Raw genomic sequence first — 17,316 nt, 5'->3', positions numbered from 1 at the left:
ATTGTCTGATGACCTCGGGGGGTTTTTCCACTGCTCCCTAATCTGTTCTGTTGTGTTTATGTTGCGGTTTAGGATCTTCTGCTGTCACGCAACTTGAAAGAAACTGAAATGTGAGTAGTGTATATTTTTTCCTTCCACCTGTGCATCAGTAAATGATGCTTTTTTTCCACACACGTGTTGTTGTAGTTCCCCATCAGTGCGATGAAAGCGGCCGTTACAGGCCAACAACACCTCCTGTAGTTACTGATGTGTGAAAGATTCGGAGCTATCTGAGCTGTTCTTGTGCAGATGCGCTCACCTTCCCTGTGAGCTAACGAGGCAGGCTGCACATATATTCCTCATTGTGAAAGCCGTCATTTCTCTCTGTGTTGCTGCACATAAGAGTGCTGACAACAAAAGAGACAAAAGGTTCGGAATGCTGCATAAAAACCGATGCACATAAATGCTGACAGACACACATTTATCTTCGTCTAACGCACACCTCCCGGAACAAATGCTTCCCGTCAGCACAGAGACATCTTTCACAGATTAAGGAAGCTTTCACATTATTTGTCCATCACCGGTAAACAGCTTATATCCTGGATACCATTCTGCTTCATGGTTGAGATCACAATCCAAAACAAATGTGTAAACTGCGAAGATGCAATCAGTGTGATGTTGTAAGGTAACTTTTCTCTGCCTGTGTGTGAACGCAGCTTCATTATCACAGTTTATAGCATTTTAATCTGGCCTCTTACACATGCTGTGCAAGTGGAATAGAGATTCGAGTCTGTAGACATTCATTTTCCTGCTCATGTAGAGTTTACCACAGGTGCCACAACACTAATATTAAGCAATCATAACTTCTCTGTGGTCTGTGTGTGGAATCGTGTCGGACCAGTCGATGTGTGTGTTTGTCAGATTAGCGAGGGAGGGAGAGAAAAGCTGCTGGGGTTCGTCTATTTTCTGCTGCGCCACAGTCATGGTCAATTGAACTTTAAATGATCAATTTGGAAGCGAAGAGCCTGGTGATCAATGCCCTAATGGTGGAAATACCAATGTCCTGTGCCTGTGATGTAAGAGAGCTGAAACCGCCTCTGACAGCCTGTCTCTTCTTTTTCTCGTGTGGATGTGGAAGAAGTCGGCACACTGTGTGGAGATTTCAGATTTTTATGGTGAGAACATGCTGTGAAAGAAAAAAAAAAGAGGCAAAAACACGTGCATGTACACATGAAGAGAGTCCGTCAGGTACAAATTAACATCACTGGATGCTGCATGTTTTTATTTAACACATTTTCCTGCCTTATATTGCAGCTCGAATCCGTCGGAAAGAAAAAGCCGACTTTGTGCTTTGATAGTTTTATGAAGCCGAACACCACAGAGTTAACTACAAGATTTCACTGATCAACACGGCGCTAGATCACACACATGACACTGAAGACCCTTCACCAGAAGTCGGCCGCCATTTTGAAAATGTATCTATTTTTGTTTTAGCGGAATTTAAGAAATCATTTCTGCTTTGAGGACATTCAAAGCTGATGAAATAAATAAATACATCTCACAACCGCAGTGCCAAAAATAGCCATAAGAACAAAAAAATAGAAAATGCTTATGTTGCCATGACAAATACATCCATCATAAATATTAAGACACCATTCAGCTGTCCCACAAGGAGCTATGAGGGGGACGGCGGGAGGTTTTGGCAGATTGGCAGCAGAGGTGAGACGGAGGAGGGTGGAGGGAGGAGAGTGAGAGTAAAGCACGATGAATCAACCAGTTCTGCATCCGTCTCACCACCGCACCACCTGGCTGCTGTAGTCCTCTGTGGTGGCTACCTCCTCTAGCACCTTTAACTCCTCCTCCTCCTCCTCTTCTTCCTCTCCTCCTCCTCCTCCTCCCAGTCTCCACAGCTCAGCCAGATAGGTCCTGTGCAAGCGCTGCCTCTCCTGCCGCCTCCTCAGCCGCTCCTCCTGGTGTTGCTTCTGGCGGTTGTACTGGTAGCGCCGTAGGAACAGCTCCTTGGCGTACTCGTACAGCTCCACATCGAGGGCGTTCAGCCCTTCGATGCGCCACCGCACCTTCTCGCTGATACCCACGCTGGCAGCCCGCGTGCTGTTGATCTGCGTGAAGGCCCGGATGAAGCGCAGGCCGAACGTCCGCTCGAACATGTACTGCGTCTTGCGCTGGAACTCCGTCAGGCCGTAAAAAGCCATATTGCGCAGGTTGGCCTTTGCGCTGGCGAGCAGCACTTGGCCTCGCTCCAGCTCGCTCATGGAGGACATGTTGTAGCAGCCCACCAGGCTCAGGTCGGCCAGCATGCGGACCTGCCTGTTGTTGGCGAGGTTAGAAGGGCAGTTCATGAAGTCTGCCAGAGACACGCCTGTCCAGTCTTCGCCGCTGTAACAGGCGGGAAGCTCATCTTGAGTGGGCGGGCGGCCATCGCACATGTGCAGGGCGGTTTTCCAAGTCGCCCCACGCTGCACGTGCTTCCACTCACTGAGGTAGCGGGACACGGGGTCACGGAGCATAGTGATGTAGTAGAAGTTCCTGCAGAGACACACATCAAGAGACAGTTTGACATGTAGCTTAGCTTAGCATCACGTCTGAGTACTGCGCTAGAAACGCCGGACTCCAGACAGGTGCCAGCGTGTGCACTGAATGATACAAGAAACCTGTCTGCAAACAGCAAGCCTCATTCTCAGCACGGTGAAGGATGAAACTATACATCAGACTCATATCCTGCTGCAGAGGTAGAAATACCTCCACCTCGCTGGAAGTATATGAAAAGTCTGATTAGGGTTTAAATGGAAAACATCAACATGTGCGTCTGAGGGTGTTAGAGAATAATGACATAGCAAGAAATGCAAACCTAGAGTGCGTTGCGTTTAATATCCTGTAAATGTGGAATTATTTTTGTTTTTGTCACACCAATTTGCTCCTTCCTACCTCCAGTAATGAGTTTTTTTCATCCCCAGCACCTTTCCTGTCTCTGGATCAGTCTGATCTGCCTCTAACGGTGTCTCAGAAATTGCTGTAACCTAGCTGCACGGGGAAAAAAAACCTTTCAACTAACAAACGCCGCTTTCCTGCTCTTATCTATTGAGTTCAGTGATGACCGCCTCAGCAGAGAGGTGACGGAGGGAGTCAGCAGCGGGAGGAATTCAGCCGTTTTTAAAAGTCTTTCTTTCAAAAGGAAAAACAAGACAGATAAAAGGGAAATTGAATACGTTCATCTTGTGCGCAGAGATCATCATAACCTTACAGTGTCAAACAAACTAAATATAAAGCTTAAATAAAAAAACATTTTACCTCTTTCATTTCACAAGGCTGCAGCTTTTAGTCAACAGCTAAATACAGAGCTGAGATTCAAGGACGCAGCTCTGGAACATTCTCCTCTAAAACCTCCCACAGGAGCGGTCAGCTCGCATTAGAATACAGTCACATCAAACCTCTGTCTTCTCCCATGTTGATGTTTCTTTCTGATTATTCTCTCCAGTGTGAGGGACTGAATTTTGGCCAAACAGAACATAGGCCGGTACCAGGCTCCTACAATCACATCCCTGGTGGTTTTCCTTGTGTACACACACACACACACTGTGTGATGAGGTGTAGGCGAGTTTGGACTGTCTGTGTTGATGAAAGCAGTGCCAAGACACACACTGGTGTGTGTTCTACCTGTTGAAATATTTAAGACTTTCAGGAAGTGGTCTGGAACACAGATAACCCCGCTAACAATAATGAGATCATAGGGGAGCTGACGATACCTTCCCCTGTCTTGTCTAACCAGATATCTGCTCTTTCAGGAGTTGGGTGTTGCCTCCTGACCTGTGCACACCTGCCCATAGGTGAGTAGTGTTTTTATGTTGCAAACATCATATCACAGGGTGATAAATACCCAGTCACACCTGTTATGGTTTCATGTTCACTGTTAAAAGGTAGAAATTAGATTAATCGAGTGGAGAGCGCACGGACAAACGGTCTTAAAAGGTCCACAATTTAACGATTATTGCCAGACGGCAGATATCAATCAGCCGTGATATATATTTAAGTGAGTGCTATGATGATATCATGGCGGAACACACCCGCAGACAGACACACCACCCAGAGATAATGGGCGTCCACAGTGGGAGCTAAGTGAATTACCCTGCCATCCTCGCCGGGTTGGAGATGGATGGACACACACGTGCGGCCCTTTGTTGTACTTCCTGGAAAACAGCTCAGTCTTTTTTTTTTTCTTCCTCCTCCTCCTGTGCCTATCATCTATCTGTACAGCTAACCGCCAGACAGCCAGATCAGTACACGTCCGCGCAAACCCCGCCTTTCTGCGTCTGTGCTTTCATCGTGACCTATTGACAAAGAGCAGCAAATGTCAAAGCTCTCCTCTTACTGGTGTCAGGGACAGAGGCGGGGTCGCATTAGGAAGGTCAAGAATGATTCCTCGTTAGATGTGTGGATGTTTCTCAGGCAGGAAACGGACACCGTCACTCTGATCAATCATTCTGTAGCAGAAAAAGCGTCCGTTCATCAATCAGTTTACCATTCTCTACTGATCGGTGGTCAAAGCTAGCTGGTGTAGCTTAGCAACCTCCTGTGAAACCGGTGATATATTCTGCTCAAGCTCTTTTCGTCATATTTTAAAACTTTTCATTAGCTTGCATGTGTAATAAAGCAACAGTCGGTGACAGCCAGCATCCATCTCTCCCAGACACCATCCACCATCTGCTCCGGTTCATTCTCTGCCTTTGCTAATGTGCTAAATGGCTTTCAGGCCTGTAAAGTACAAAGCGGGAGCGTTTTCGGCGTTCTCGGGTAACTGATTGATTGAGCCAAAAAAATCCGATGTTCTCAGAGAGATTTGAGTGAATCTACAAAAGCTACTATCACACGATCAATGTCAACACGCAGCTGTTTGTGTGTCTGTGTGTGTGAGATCATGATGGTGCCGAAAGGCAAAGTTAAATAAGCGTGCCGCGTTTTGGTTCCGATCAATCCCAACGCCTCGTCCGTGCCTCCTGTCGCCTTTCCTCACACAGCAAACCTGCAAACACTATTGATCGCTGTCTCTCTCTCGCTCGCTGATTGTCCCTCTCTCTCTCTCTCTCACTAAATCACCATCAAAAAAAGCTACAGAGGAAACTCACAGCGAAAGATCAATATCTGCCTTGTTAATTCACTCTCTACCATCAAGGACACCATCAGACTCATGATAAAAGCCTTGATGGAAACTATTTATGCCACTGAAGAAGCAGCCCATACAAAAGCTGTGCGGATCGACAACAATCTCATTTATTAAAATGAAAACACATCATGTTGCTTTCAGTTGCGGCCTCTCCGAAGCACGCTTCCACGGCTTCTTTCGACTCAACCCTCACGCTGGTCCAAAGAGCGCCGTCAATGAAGTATCACTTTTCAAGTCGTCTCTGCTGAGGCCAGTTTGTGAGAAGAAGAAGAAGAAGCAGCGAGGACTTTCAAAACAAGCACGGGACTGCACATCGATTTCACACACTGAAGTCAGGGGCGTTGATAACTTGCACAGCTGGAGCAAATCCATTTTCAAGGTGTTTCTTTTGCCCTTAAGGGATCCCACAGAAATCTGAAAAAGCCACCTCTTGTCTCCTCTCGTCACACGCTCATCCTGACAATCACAGGTGGCTTTTATCTTCCCAAAATCACTTTTAAGAGTCACGGCTTTGCATACACTTTTAGGGTGCCAGTCACACTTCAACTCTCACATCTAATGGAAGGAAATTCATTTGGATGTGTGTGTGTGTGTTCGGATTCATTAAAAGGAAACATTCAGTCAGGATACAGTGCTGGAAATTAGACCTGCAGTCACCTGTTTAAATGCATTTAGTAATTAGGCAAAGGAGGGTTGTGAACCAGCAGCAGCAGGCCTGCTCCTTACCAGGGATGCTATCAAGATGACCGAGTGAAGCTGCTCACAGACTGAGAAAGTCCAAGAGGTCAAACGGCAGCCATTTTCACCCATTTCTCGCTTGTGCTTATTGAATTTTAGCCAATTACCAGACCAAATGATCCCCGTCTACATCTGCACACTGTGGGTTCACTGTCCGGCTTTCACTGTCCGGCTTCCTTTGATTCCTAAAATAATTTGTCGGTAGCGAAACATAACCCAGCTGTTGGGAATAACAGCAGGTAACCGATAGAGACGCACAGATTTAGAGGGAGAGTTTGAGGAGAGAAGTGATGAGCGAGGAGCCTGGCGCTGCACTGTGATCTTCATTGGTCGCAGATATGAGATGCTATTTTGGGGGCGATAAAGGAAAAGCCCCAGGGATGCCGATGTGGAGACGAGGGAACTGAGAACGCTTCCAGAAAGATGTGCTGTCCAGGCAAGCGAGGGTGTGAAGATGTGCTTCTGCTGAAAACTAGGTGATAGACTACGGGAGGAGTCAGAGCTGGCTTACACTATAATTAACTTATGCAGGGTTTGGATGTTTTTCAGTTAGTGAGGAGTTCCTGGAGTTCATCTGTGTTTTTAAAAACACCCACGGTGTCGAGGACATCCCTGCACACAACAACCTGGTGTGTGCAGCTTTAGCCGCTTTAGCGTCTTAGCCTTAACCTTTGCTTGACATCTTAATCTTTGCAGCTTTGTGAGGTGTCAGCCGGTCTTCTAGGTCTGTGTAGAAATGGGACGGATAAATGGGAAACTGTACTCTGAAAAGGTCACATCTTCCCACACAAACGATGGATGGAGCACTTTCTGAAAGGCGGTCTACTTTTTAGAAATTTGTGAAGGCTGCCTCGCCTCTGAGCTGTATGTTTTTTGAAACCTGCGATTTATACATTTTCTGCTTTTCCCTGAAAAAATGCTGCACAAAATAGAAAAGCATCACTAATAATCTGTCCAAAAAAATGATGATGTCCTGTTCTCTTTAAACAGAAGTGACACAATGTGTTCGCTGAGATCCTCAAAACACTCGACAGGTTTCTGTATAAATCTGGACTTCTGGATTAATCCCTCTCCTCCCTCCTTCCTCGTATAATAAAACCTGTCTTCCACTGTCCCTAATCCCCTTAAGGAGTGTGGAGATTACCAAGATCCTCTGAATATCTCCCATTTCTCACAAGAATACGACACAGGACGTTCTCTGTCCTGAACAAAATCCACCAAGATGGTTGTAGGTTAGTGTACACTCTACACACTAACCTACAAATCTAAAGATTTTTTTAAATTGAGTGATTAAAACTTTGATTAAAAAAGTTAAATAATTTATTTGACACATTTTATTTTTGGACATGGCTTCTGCCCAACCTGTTCCCCCTCGGCCCCTCTTGCTGTGATGACTAGTGGGATTTTAGGGGAACTTTACCTCAGGACCCCTCACCAACTGTGGAAGTGTGTCAACAACATAACGGGGAAAAAAAATAAATCCACCAGCGCAGGCAGGACGCGGTACCAGGAGTCATTATCAGTTCATTATCAACATTCACACAAATACATCTGCCGTCATATATGTATAGTTTCTGATTCTGAACCGTCTGTGCCTACTGATCCATTGATTTATTAGTCTTCAAATCATGTAATGTAACCGTCAGAGCAGCCGGTAGCCTCGATTACTACACGCCAACTCATGCAAAAGGTGACATTTTAAATCCAGACGGACGTCATCGACAGTCTGCTTAGGATGCGTTGTGTGATGAGACACGCGTTGGACTGAGTCTACACCTGATTTTCATCCGCCGCCACAGGTACACCAGCCCGGGCTGGATGAAGGTAGACCGGCAAAAAATTAACGATTTCTATTCCTCATCAGCCAACAGGACCCTCTGCAGCACAGAGGCTCCTGTGTCCAGGTCTCAGGTGCTGGACGTTCACTTTTCCACCCACAAGAACCAGAACTTCTGCAAAACATCCAGATCTTACAGCCGTCATTTTAACTTCCTTTAGATAAAAGCAGCTTTTTAACTGTGTTATCTGACTGCAGTCAGTTTACAAAGTAGCCAACAAGTGGTTGCATTAGCTTTAGCGACTGTTATGTTGATGTTTCCCTTGATTTTGCTGACTTTGGTTGACACTAGTGACCGTACGCTCACTCTGTACAATGTAAAACCTGTCTCAAATTAGTGTATTAGGATTATTAATTCAACTTTTAATTTACAGTTGCTGCTTCGAGGCATCACAGAGCTAGCCGTGTACCCGTTTCCCGTCCACTGAAGGTCACATTTTCTTGTCAGCATTCCTGTCAAACCGACTTCTAACAACAACGTGTGGCTGTCAGCGGCCTGAAATAGCTTGATGTGTAAGCACACTGACTGCAGTGAAAAGCAAAGTTGACAGTAAAAGGGCAGCGTTGTGCCTAAAGCATATATGGAGTCTCTGCGTCAAACCTTAAACCTCGTCTCAATAGTGTGTTCTTCTATGCTTCGGCAGAGGATTTCAACTGACTCGCTGTGAGGGGAGATTAATGTCAAAAACTTGGAGCTAGACACTTTTTTCTGCACCAATATCACCTGTTTTTAACAAACCAGCGTTGTCATCATCGGTATTAGTGCGGCAAAGCCAACTAAATAGATAAAAGCACCTTGTATGTGTGCAGAATGACCTGAGCTAATTAAACTGAGGCTGATCCGTGTTCTGTCCGGCCTGCATTCTTTGCTCTAATCTGAAATAATGAGGTCAGTAATAAGGTTACACACTCCGACTGCTCCGTGTGACGCCAGCTGCCGAGGACGAGCAGGGCGGCCCCGGCGAATTGAAGCAGGTTTGACGTGCGGGCCTCGCAGCAATTTGGTTTCCCCGCTGCGATGTGAATGCTGCAGCCCCCATGCTGCGAGCAAAGCCCCGCAGGAGCCTCAGGCCAGCGGCGAGCCCATCAAAAAACCACTCCAACTCACAACGTATTACTCAAGGAAGCGTTATGTGTCAGCGGTATAATTGCCTGACATAAGAAGGGCGGCTGCTGCTCGTAAATCAGGTGCTAATGGACAAAGGAGGGCAAGAGCAAACAAACGCAACCCGTACAGAAGTCTAACGTCAACATGCTCCCCTCTTAATGTGTTGATGAGCTCACTTCAGCCAATTCAGTGGTTGCCATGCCAACACTCCTAGTAACCAAGGAGCTAATTAACGAGCTCTCATTGTCTCTTTATTATTATTATTATTATCTGAACTTCTCATGTCAGCAGGCCACTGTCACACCATGGATGTGGAGTGTTTGGCTGCACAAGTGTGTGTAGCTGTGCATGTTAGGAGAGAGAGAGAGAGAGAGAGAGAGAGAGAGAGAGAGAGAGGGGGGATTTGAAGGTGGCGATGAAGCAGACAGATGGTGCTTCAGCATCCAGAACAGAGGAGCGAAATATGTGCAAAATATTCATCTTTTCCTCGGGTACACTAATGAGGTAAAGCCAGGTGAAAGACATCATGCATCACTGAGTCATGTAGATCGGCCTTGAGATATTCTGTACGTTCACTCGGCTCCCCTGCGACACAAAAACGTTTCACCGGAGGATGGAAAGTGGGGAGACGAGGCTGCCACAAAGGCAGCGATATATGTAGTAGCACTTTTTATACAAGTCCAATTTTCCTGCAAGCATTTCCACTTATTTTGATAATAGCTTAGAGGGGACATGTTGACAGAAATTGCTCGTCTGGTGCCTTGATCCAGAACTTTTCTACCCCAAATGCATCCCATGCCAAAGTGTTAGAAACACACCATAATGTTAAAGGTCACAACTGACGTGTTGACATTTCTCTCTTCATCTGAGTAAATGTAAATGCCGCATGTCGTGTCTTAGGGGTGGAATGAACCCGCCTGAGGGGGCTGGGATAGCCTCTCTGCAGGCTGCAGCACACCCTGCATGCTGGATGTAGCCTCCAGATAAGCGTGGGCGTCATCCGTTCCCAGGATGATCGCCGACTGTCTGCACCCTCGCTGCTATATGTGACTCGTATAAGAGTCATCCTACATGTTCAGCGCGCTCAGTAACAGTAGAACTTCCTACTTAAGTCTGGACAGGCACCAAGCAAAGAGAGATTATAGATATTTGGCGAATCTAGTGAGGCAGAACAGATCGGAGTAGCATTAAATATTGTATTAAGCTCCTCCTGCTGCCATCATTGCGTGCGTCACAGATCATCATGGATGGTCTACATCACCTGACGTGACAAGACGGGTCAGGTTAGGTCTGATAAGGGTTGTGGCTCGACCCACGCTCCTCCTCTAGTCATTGTTGTGAGTCCTCGGAGAGGCTGTAGGCCTCCAGATCAATCTGTGGCTACACATGTAGTGCATGTAGTTGCCCAGCAGAATCCTGGTGGGCTCTGCAGTCATTATTCAGCACTTTTAATCTGAAATGACAGTCGACTTTGCACTTAATTGTCGGATCGTTCTTCTCTGTATATCATCGTTCTCTGATATTTCTCTCCGAAGGCATCAGGCAGACGGTATCCTCCAGGAAATAAGAACTTCATGTGACAGATTTATGGCCACTGAATGAGTTATGACTCACATATAAGCAGAGAGTTATGACTCACAGTGCGAAGCGTGGAGCCGTTCCTCTAAAATATACACTAAACCTCTGCTCCGAGAAGCCTCACAGGAGCTGTGGTGACCTGTGGACCTCTGGGATCAATATTATCGGCCTGTATCAGACACCATCTGTTGCAGGAATAAGATTCCATCTTCAGCGTTAATGAGTGCTGATTTCTCCACATGGAGTTGACAAGTGTTTGACTGGAGTGCTGTTGATTGACTCATGGTGCTGATATGGCTCCGAGGCGCCTCGTCAAAACTATCGCAGAGCGTTAAATGGAGTCTGATGACTGCCACCGAGGGCGATTAATGGATCTGAAGGAATCTCGAAGGCGTCTTCGTCGACCCCCCCCCCTCCTCCTCTTCAGTAACATATGGAGATTTGCTCCAACAGCAAGTCAAATTGGCTTCAGTGAGCAGGCAGCACACCTCAGAGGACCCTGGCCTTCTTAAGTGATTTACTCCCTTAAGCTCAGCTGCCTTGTTCTGTAATTACAGGAAATTGAAACAGACCTCGGGATGAATGTGGCGGAGTCGACAACTGTCGCCGGTTGCCGACGCGCCATGTGGTGCACATGTTAATGCAGTTTTAGCAGCTCTCCGCCCTGCGTTACCAGCCAGTGAGAAGCATCGCCATGACCTAGACTCTATTTGATACCCTCAGTATAATCAATAATCACACTGAAGAATATCAATTGATCAGAAGCCATGAGCACGTTCACCTGTCAGCTGTTTATATTTGATCCCTTCTCATTAAACAATCAGTGACCACATGAATAAAAAGGTGATTAATCACGTGGTTCATTTGGGGTCTATGAAGAGGACCCCCACCTGTCCTGCAGGTCTCACCTCCCCCTCACCTTTTGTTCTTTGGGGCACTCTTCTTGTCCCTCTTGTTCATCACTACCGGCACGCAGCTCGTCAGCTCGGTCCAGTCCGCGTGCAGCCCGCAGCTCCAGCCCGTGGAGAACCGGGAGAAGAGCCACGACTCCGCTCTCCCGGGCCGGTGACAGGTGCATTTCCTCTGGCCGGGCATGCAGTCGCAGGGCTGCTCCAGCTGGATGTTTTTGACCAGGTGCCGCCCAAACGTGGTCCCGCCCGTCTTCTGGATGTGGAGGAACACCATCACATCATCTCCTCGGATGTTGAAGTCGACGTGCCGGTCCAGGTCCCGCTCCGTGAAGTTGAATTTGGACGTGATTTTGGAGGGGAGGTCCTCGTCCGCCTCCGGCTCCGTGTACAGTAACTCAAACCCGGAGGAGTAGCGCTGGAACAGCCCCTTGTTGTCACTTCTGAAGTAGCAGGTGTTGCTGTCCGCCGGGCACACGTACTGGTAGCCGATCATGAGGAAGAGCACCGCCGCAATGGGGATGAAGATGAGTCTATTGAACTTCTCCTCCATGGTGGGAAAGTGTAAATCACGCCGTCGGCACAAACGTGATGTCCGAGTCGTGTCCCTCCTCCCTGCGCCTCATCCTGCACTTTCAGCTCAGTCCGGGCGGCTGCAACCCCGGAGCTCAAGTCCCACCTGCCGGGAAGAACATTTCCAAAGAGAGAGGGGAGGGAGGCTTAGACTGGCCGCGTCCTGCAGCAGAACCGCTCCACTTCTCCAAACTTGAAGCTGTCACTAAGCGCTCAGCTGCTCCCTGAAGACATCCACACACATTTTATTTAAAAATGTCAAGCTGGCGGCGGGACTCTGCTGCAATAACACCTTTCAGAGACGTCAGCGCGAAGCGACACATCCCCGCGTCAGGAGCGCTCGGGTTCGGCTGTCCTGCCAACTGCTGATGGGGTATGTGAGCCAGGAGCCCCAGCGGCAAGCGCCACGGAACCAACCGCGACACTTCCGGTCACCGCCTTCAAAATAAAAGCACCGTGCTGCCGCTTTAAACGTCACATCCGGTCAAACGAACCCGTTCATACAGTAAATTTTACTTATTTCCCCCTGTGAGATATTGATACTGATCAATATTTATTATATTATAACATGGCGCGTACATAATAATTTAGAATGTGTTTTATTTTGAAGGCCAAACTGCCATTTCCGGTTTTGTTTTCGCTGACTTGCATCTACATCTGCGCCAGTCATCTGTCCCGGCTGCCGAGTCGGTGACGCAACCGTATCACCAATCACACACACACACACACACACACACACACACACACACACACAGAGGCTATCCGAGTGGCCTAGAAATAAAATGATTGTGAGAATCATGAAGGAACTAAGACAGAATACGAGGTAAACAACACAAACTTTAACACATGTATGTCTCATTGTTTACTGACCGTGCAGATTGCATACATATACTTGTTTCTGTTCCATATAACTGCACTGATATATGTTCATAATGTAGATGTGGTGTGATGTGCTTCAGTTGAGCATTAATATAGATGTCTCAAAACCTCATGGGGCTGCCATAAAAATATATATATATGAAATATATATATGATCTGTGCGACAGGAGAGAGAGAGAGAAATGCTACAGCAACATGTCAATAATTGGCATTGTGTGTGTGTGTGTGTGTGTGTGTGTGTGCATAGGTTTTACCTCTGGATACCAAACAAATGATGGAGTCCAGCTGAATGTACAGCACCGAACTGAAGGCATTTTAGCCCTCAGTAATGGATTTCCTTTAAGCCCAGACTGATCAAAAGCTTTTGTTATTTTTTTCCTAAGATACCCTCCATCAAGGGATTTAACCAGGCTGCACTTTGGTATGTATTGTATTCAATCCTCTTTCAACACTGAGTGCACTCTGCCCTCTTGCTCTGACGTGGACTTAATCCACCCGTCCCCTGATCCTGGGAAAAAAGAATCTGTTATGGAAAGTGTCAGAACAAGAAATATCTAATGTATCTAAAGGTCATGCAGAAGTGAACTGCCGGACATGTTCTTAGTGACGATAACATCCTGTGTCAGCGTGCTCTTTACCTGTGCGGCCTCGCCCCCATGTTATTATACGGTGCACAAAGAGAACCCGTTTCTACAAATGGCCCGCTGATTAAAATCGAAGCGCTGACGGTGAGGAATCTGCATTAATGTTTTTGTGCGGTGAAGCGAGACTGGTGTTGTTCTGACCATGCAGCTGGGATATTTACGAGGTCCCCGACGCTCTCCGCGCAAGCCTTATGAGAAATAACCCCCGGGAAGTGCTGACTCAGCTGACTGCAGCAATGTACAGGGCTCACACACTAATGGAACTGAAGCTCTCTCTGGAAACGATGATTGGAGTGGTTTGGGATTTCTGTTCATCTGTTTTCATTTTCTGCACGGCCTGCTCGATGTGCCTGCAGATGTGTATGTGTTTTACTTATTGGAATTAATATTGATTTGAGAATGATGTGGAGAAAAGGTGGATTTTATTATCGTAATAATCGGTAAACAATCGACTCACCTTTGCAGCCTTAAATGTGCGACCATCTTGATGACAAGCATCATTAAAGCTGCCATCCAGACGGCGTGTTTTCAGAGAAGGGGCTCGTTATGTCAGCTGATGACACAGAGCACATCAGCGGCAGCCATCCGGTCATTATCTGACCTGCAGGTGGAGGCTGTGGATGTGTTCTGGAAGCTGTCACCTCAGAACATGTACAGACAGATGGCTTGCTGTCATGGCGACAGCTGCTCCTCCATTCTTTACTCTTTCCTGTTGTGCGTGACATGTCACACACCCTCCTGTCATGCCTCACCTGTCCGCTGACCGTCACCTGGTGGCTCAGCTGCTGCTCGTTAACACCCTGTGTGTGTAATAGGCAGATTAGTCGCTGCAGGTTGTCAGGTGTCTCCTTCCACCTTCAAGGTGCAAACTATCTGTTTGCCTGTTGATCTCAAAGATGGCACCCACCTACCTCCTGTTCCTCATATAGCAGCAGGTTACAGAGAGGCTGACCTTCATGTGATAACTGTGCACATTGAACAGCAGCATCTTGGCCATCAGTTCTCGTTTGCTCTGCAGTGTTGGCAGCGAATGCACCCTATTCATTTGGATGTTTTAATTGTAAATAATGTGCGAGTAGAGGCCGTGCAGCATCTTTTTGGCTCACTTGAAGTGACAGTTTTTGGCCAATTTGCCTTGACTGCATGTGGCACGAGTGACCGAATACGTGTGAACTCTCCTCCGCAGGGATCCAGCAGCAGGCTTGCAGATCTGCAGGGCAGCGACGGCACCACGCCAGCCTGTGCCGGGCTCCCACCACAACCTCATCCAGAGCACTTAATCAAAAGGGACACTCTCTCCGCTTGGTCCTGCATGAAAAGGAAGCTGCTGGCCCACGCCGTGCACCTTGGCAGCTCGACAGAGAGCGGCCCAGATTGGTCCACCATCCACTGCATGGCCAGGACGCAATACAATCTGCATTTTCTCGCAGGTAATGGAAGCTTTGGGGGCGCGGTGGATGAGGATGTGACATCCTCCCTGTCCTCACCATCAGCGCTGATGGATGTTTATCGGCTCCTCGAACAGAGCCCGCCTGTCACTTCATGCACAAGTTGATTTGAGCCGCTAAATGAATGTCACAAGAAAAATTACTGTAATTTCACTCGTCAGGCTCTAATGTCTGACTCATTTAGATGCTGCCATACATTTTTTCACTCCACAAACACGCCACATGTATGATTCTTTACATTCTCTAACATTCCTAACTAATTGCTGGAAGAAAATACACAATTATTTGTCTATCAGAAGCCTTTTATGCACTTTTTCTTCACATCGTGGTGCAATAGGAGTCAAAACGTGATGGCTAAGAGCTGGTAAAAAGCAAAGAGGAAATAATGACAGAACATTTTCAGTTAGATTTGTATAAATAATGGTGGTAAACATCTTTTTGAGGAACCTTTTATCCCTGACAATAGCTCTCTAACTTGTTTCCCAGGCCCCCCTGGCTTCAAAGTGAAACATTATTGCTGCATGAATTTGAACTGTGATCAAAGAAAAGGAAGTCGTATGGAACGTTTAATGCAGCCGTGCCTTTTTCTTAAGTGCTAGTGCTCATCTCCACTATGGCAGTCACATAATTCTGAATCAGAAAAGTTTAATTAGGTCAGCGTGTTCGGAGGATGTTTGTGAACGGCGTTTTTCTCTTTGAACCTAATTGTGTCAAAACACGTCTTCATATTTAAAAAAGCCTGATCTGCCTTTGGAAAAAAAAGTCAGCATTCATGTTTGTTTACATGGTGACTTGTTCACAGCCACCACTTCTCAAAGAGTGGAGCAGCGTTCAGTTTTCACTGGGAATCCCTGTAGAAGATGCTTACAAGGCTGAGGATGATTATAGCTGTTAATGGGCCTTCCTGCCTGTGTGTGCCAGGTTAACCAGGCCTTCAGCTGACTCAGGGACTGTCCGGGCCAGTAACTGAAGTCTACAGTTCACAATTTTACAGCCAATTTACAGCAGCGTTGCTTAAGACTGCATGCCGCATGAGTTCATCACACATTCCAGGCACGTGTCTGCTGGAAACTGTCCCGATCTTCACACATGCTTTTGTTTCTCCACTATCCCCACCGCCTCAGTCAGTCAGTCAGTCAGTCAGTCAGTCGGCGAGTGTCTATGCCATAAAGATGGAATAATCTGATATGTGTGCTTATGCTATTAAATTCATGTCACAACATTTGCAAGTCTTAAACAAGAAAAAAAGTGTGTAGCGCTCTTTAGGTGTGAATGGAAATAAGTCATTATCTGCAGAGAACACCTTACCGGGTGGCAGCGAGGAGAGGCTTCAAAGGGATACTTTTATTGTCACAATCCAGACACATGGGAGAAAATATAGGAGCAAAGCATGCAGGGAGCATCTCTGGGAGGCCGGCTATGGCAAGCTGCTTAGGTAACTGTATTAGACAACCGAACATCAAAGCCTTAAATATTCAAGGAGCCCTGAGATGGCAAGAAATGGATTATTCCTTCTTAAGTAAACACACACTGAATATAAGCACATGATACAGTGAAAGGGAGAAGAGAGCATGTGGTAAATGGCAGTGGTTCCAGATAATGGGAAATGATGAGAGCAATAAAAAAGAATTTGCTTCCAAGACGAGACCTGCTATCAAACCAAATCCGGCACATTTCTCGTCCATTTTTTTTTTTTTTTACCAGTAAGACAATTCAGCGTCCCACAACACCCTGCCGTCACCGGCGACAGCATTAATATTGTGATGCTCCTGCCACATTAGCTGCAGTTTCACAGGAAACTGTTCAACAGGGTGTCTGCAGCCGTGACGAGGCGCACACACAGGGACCCGGTCTGTGGATGCATTGGTCTGATGTGTGGTGATGAATAGCTAACCTTGTTTCCTAAACTCCTGTGTTCCTGTGCAGCAGCTTCATCACTATGCAGCTCTATCTTCATATATCTAACACCCAGCCTGATTTATTGGAGAGTATGGCAGTAGAGTCAGTAGACCTTGCATCAAACACTCAAAAACAAATGCTTACATAGACATAGCGCCAGGAAGGATACATTTGTAAGATAGATGAATGGTGCACATTTGAATTGCAAAATACTCAAATGCTTGTTTTCTGGATTTACACCATTTGTTTGTCAGACTGTTCCCCGCCTCTGTTTCCACCGGCAACATGCTCCAGTTTTGCTGTAATTGAATGAAGAAACGATGATTGATTAGTTCAATCTTGGTCCCCCATGCCAGAGCACTGACCTTTCTTTACCTGTTAAATATTCATGTTGTCTTGTTGTGGAGGTCCCTTCAGGACAAACCCGCATCAATGAGAGATGTTTCATCTGGTATTATGGGAAAAGAGATTTTTGACATTATTCAGGGCGGCCTGGAGGCTTTGAAATGGCTCTGATCCACAGCAAAGATGTGTATTACAGCCATC

At 46.7% G+C, this 17,316-nt stretch overlaps 1 protein-coding gene across 1 annotated transcript; it reads right to left on the bottom strand.

Annotated features, from left to right (window-relative positions):
- Window positions 1-1,228: 1,228 nt before the first annotated feature.
- Window positions 1,229-12,238, bottom strand: LOC114431561 (heparan-sulfate 6-O-sulfotransferase 3-B-like). Its single transcript, XM_028399103.1, has 2 exons — window positions 11,339-12,238; window positions 1,229-2,526 (listed from the first exon to the last, which is right to left on the bottom strand). The coding sequence occupies exons 1-2, from the start codon at window positions 11,878-11,880 to the stop codon at window positions 1,770-1,772; spliced, it is 1,299 nt and encodes a 432-aa protein (XP_028254904.1). The 5' UTR covers window positions 11,881-12,238; the 3' UTR covers window positions 1,229-1,769.
- Between the last annotated feature and the right edge of the window lie 5,078 nt (window positions 12,239-17,316).

Source organism: Parambassis ranga, chromosome 2 (assembly GCF_900634625.1).
Source record: "Parambassis ranga chromosome 2, fParRan2.1, whole genome shotgun sequence".
NCBI lineage: Eukaryota > Metazoa > Chordata > Actinopteri > Ambassidae > Parambassis > Parambassis ranga.
This window is presented reverse-complemented; position numbering and strand designations above follow the sequence as displayed.

Coding starts and splice junctions, on each gene's coding strand:
- LOC114431561 (XM_028399103.1), bottom strand. CDS start 11,880: ATGGAGGAGAAGTTCAATAGACTCATCTTCATCCCCATTGCGGCGGTG. Junction 2,527..11,338: donor AGTGCCCCAAAGAACAAAAG/GTGAGGGGGAGG, acceptor GTGTCTCTGCAG/GAACTTCTACTACATCACTA.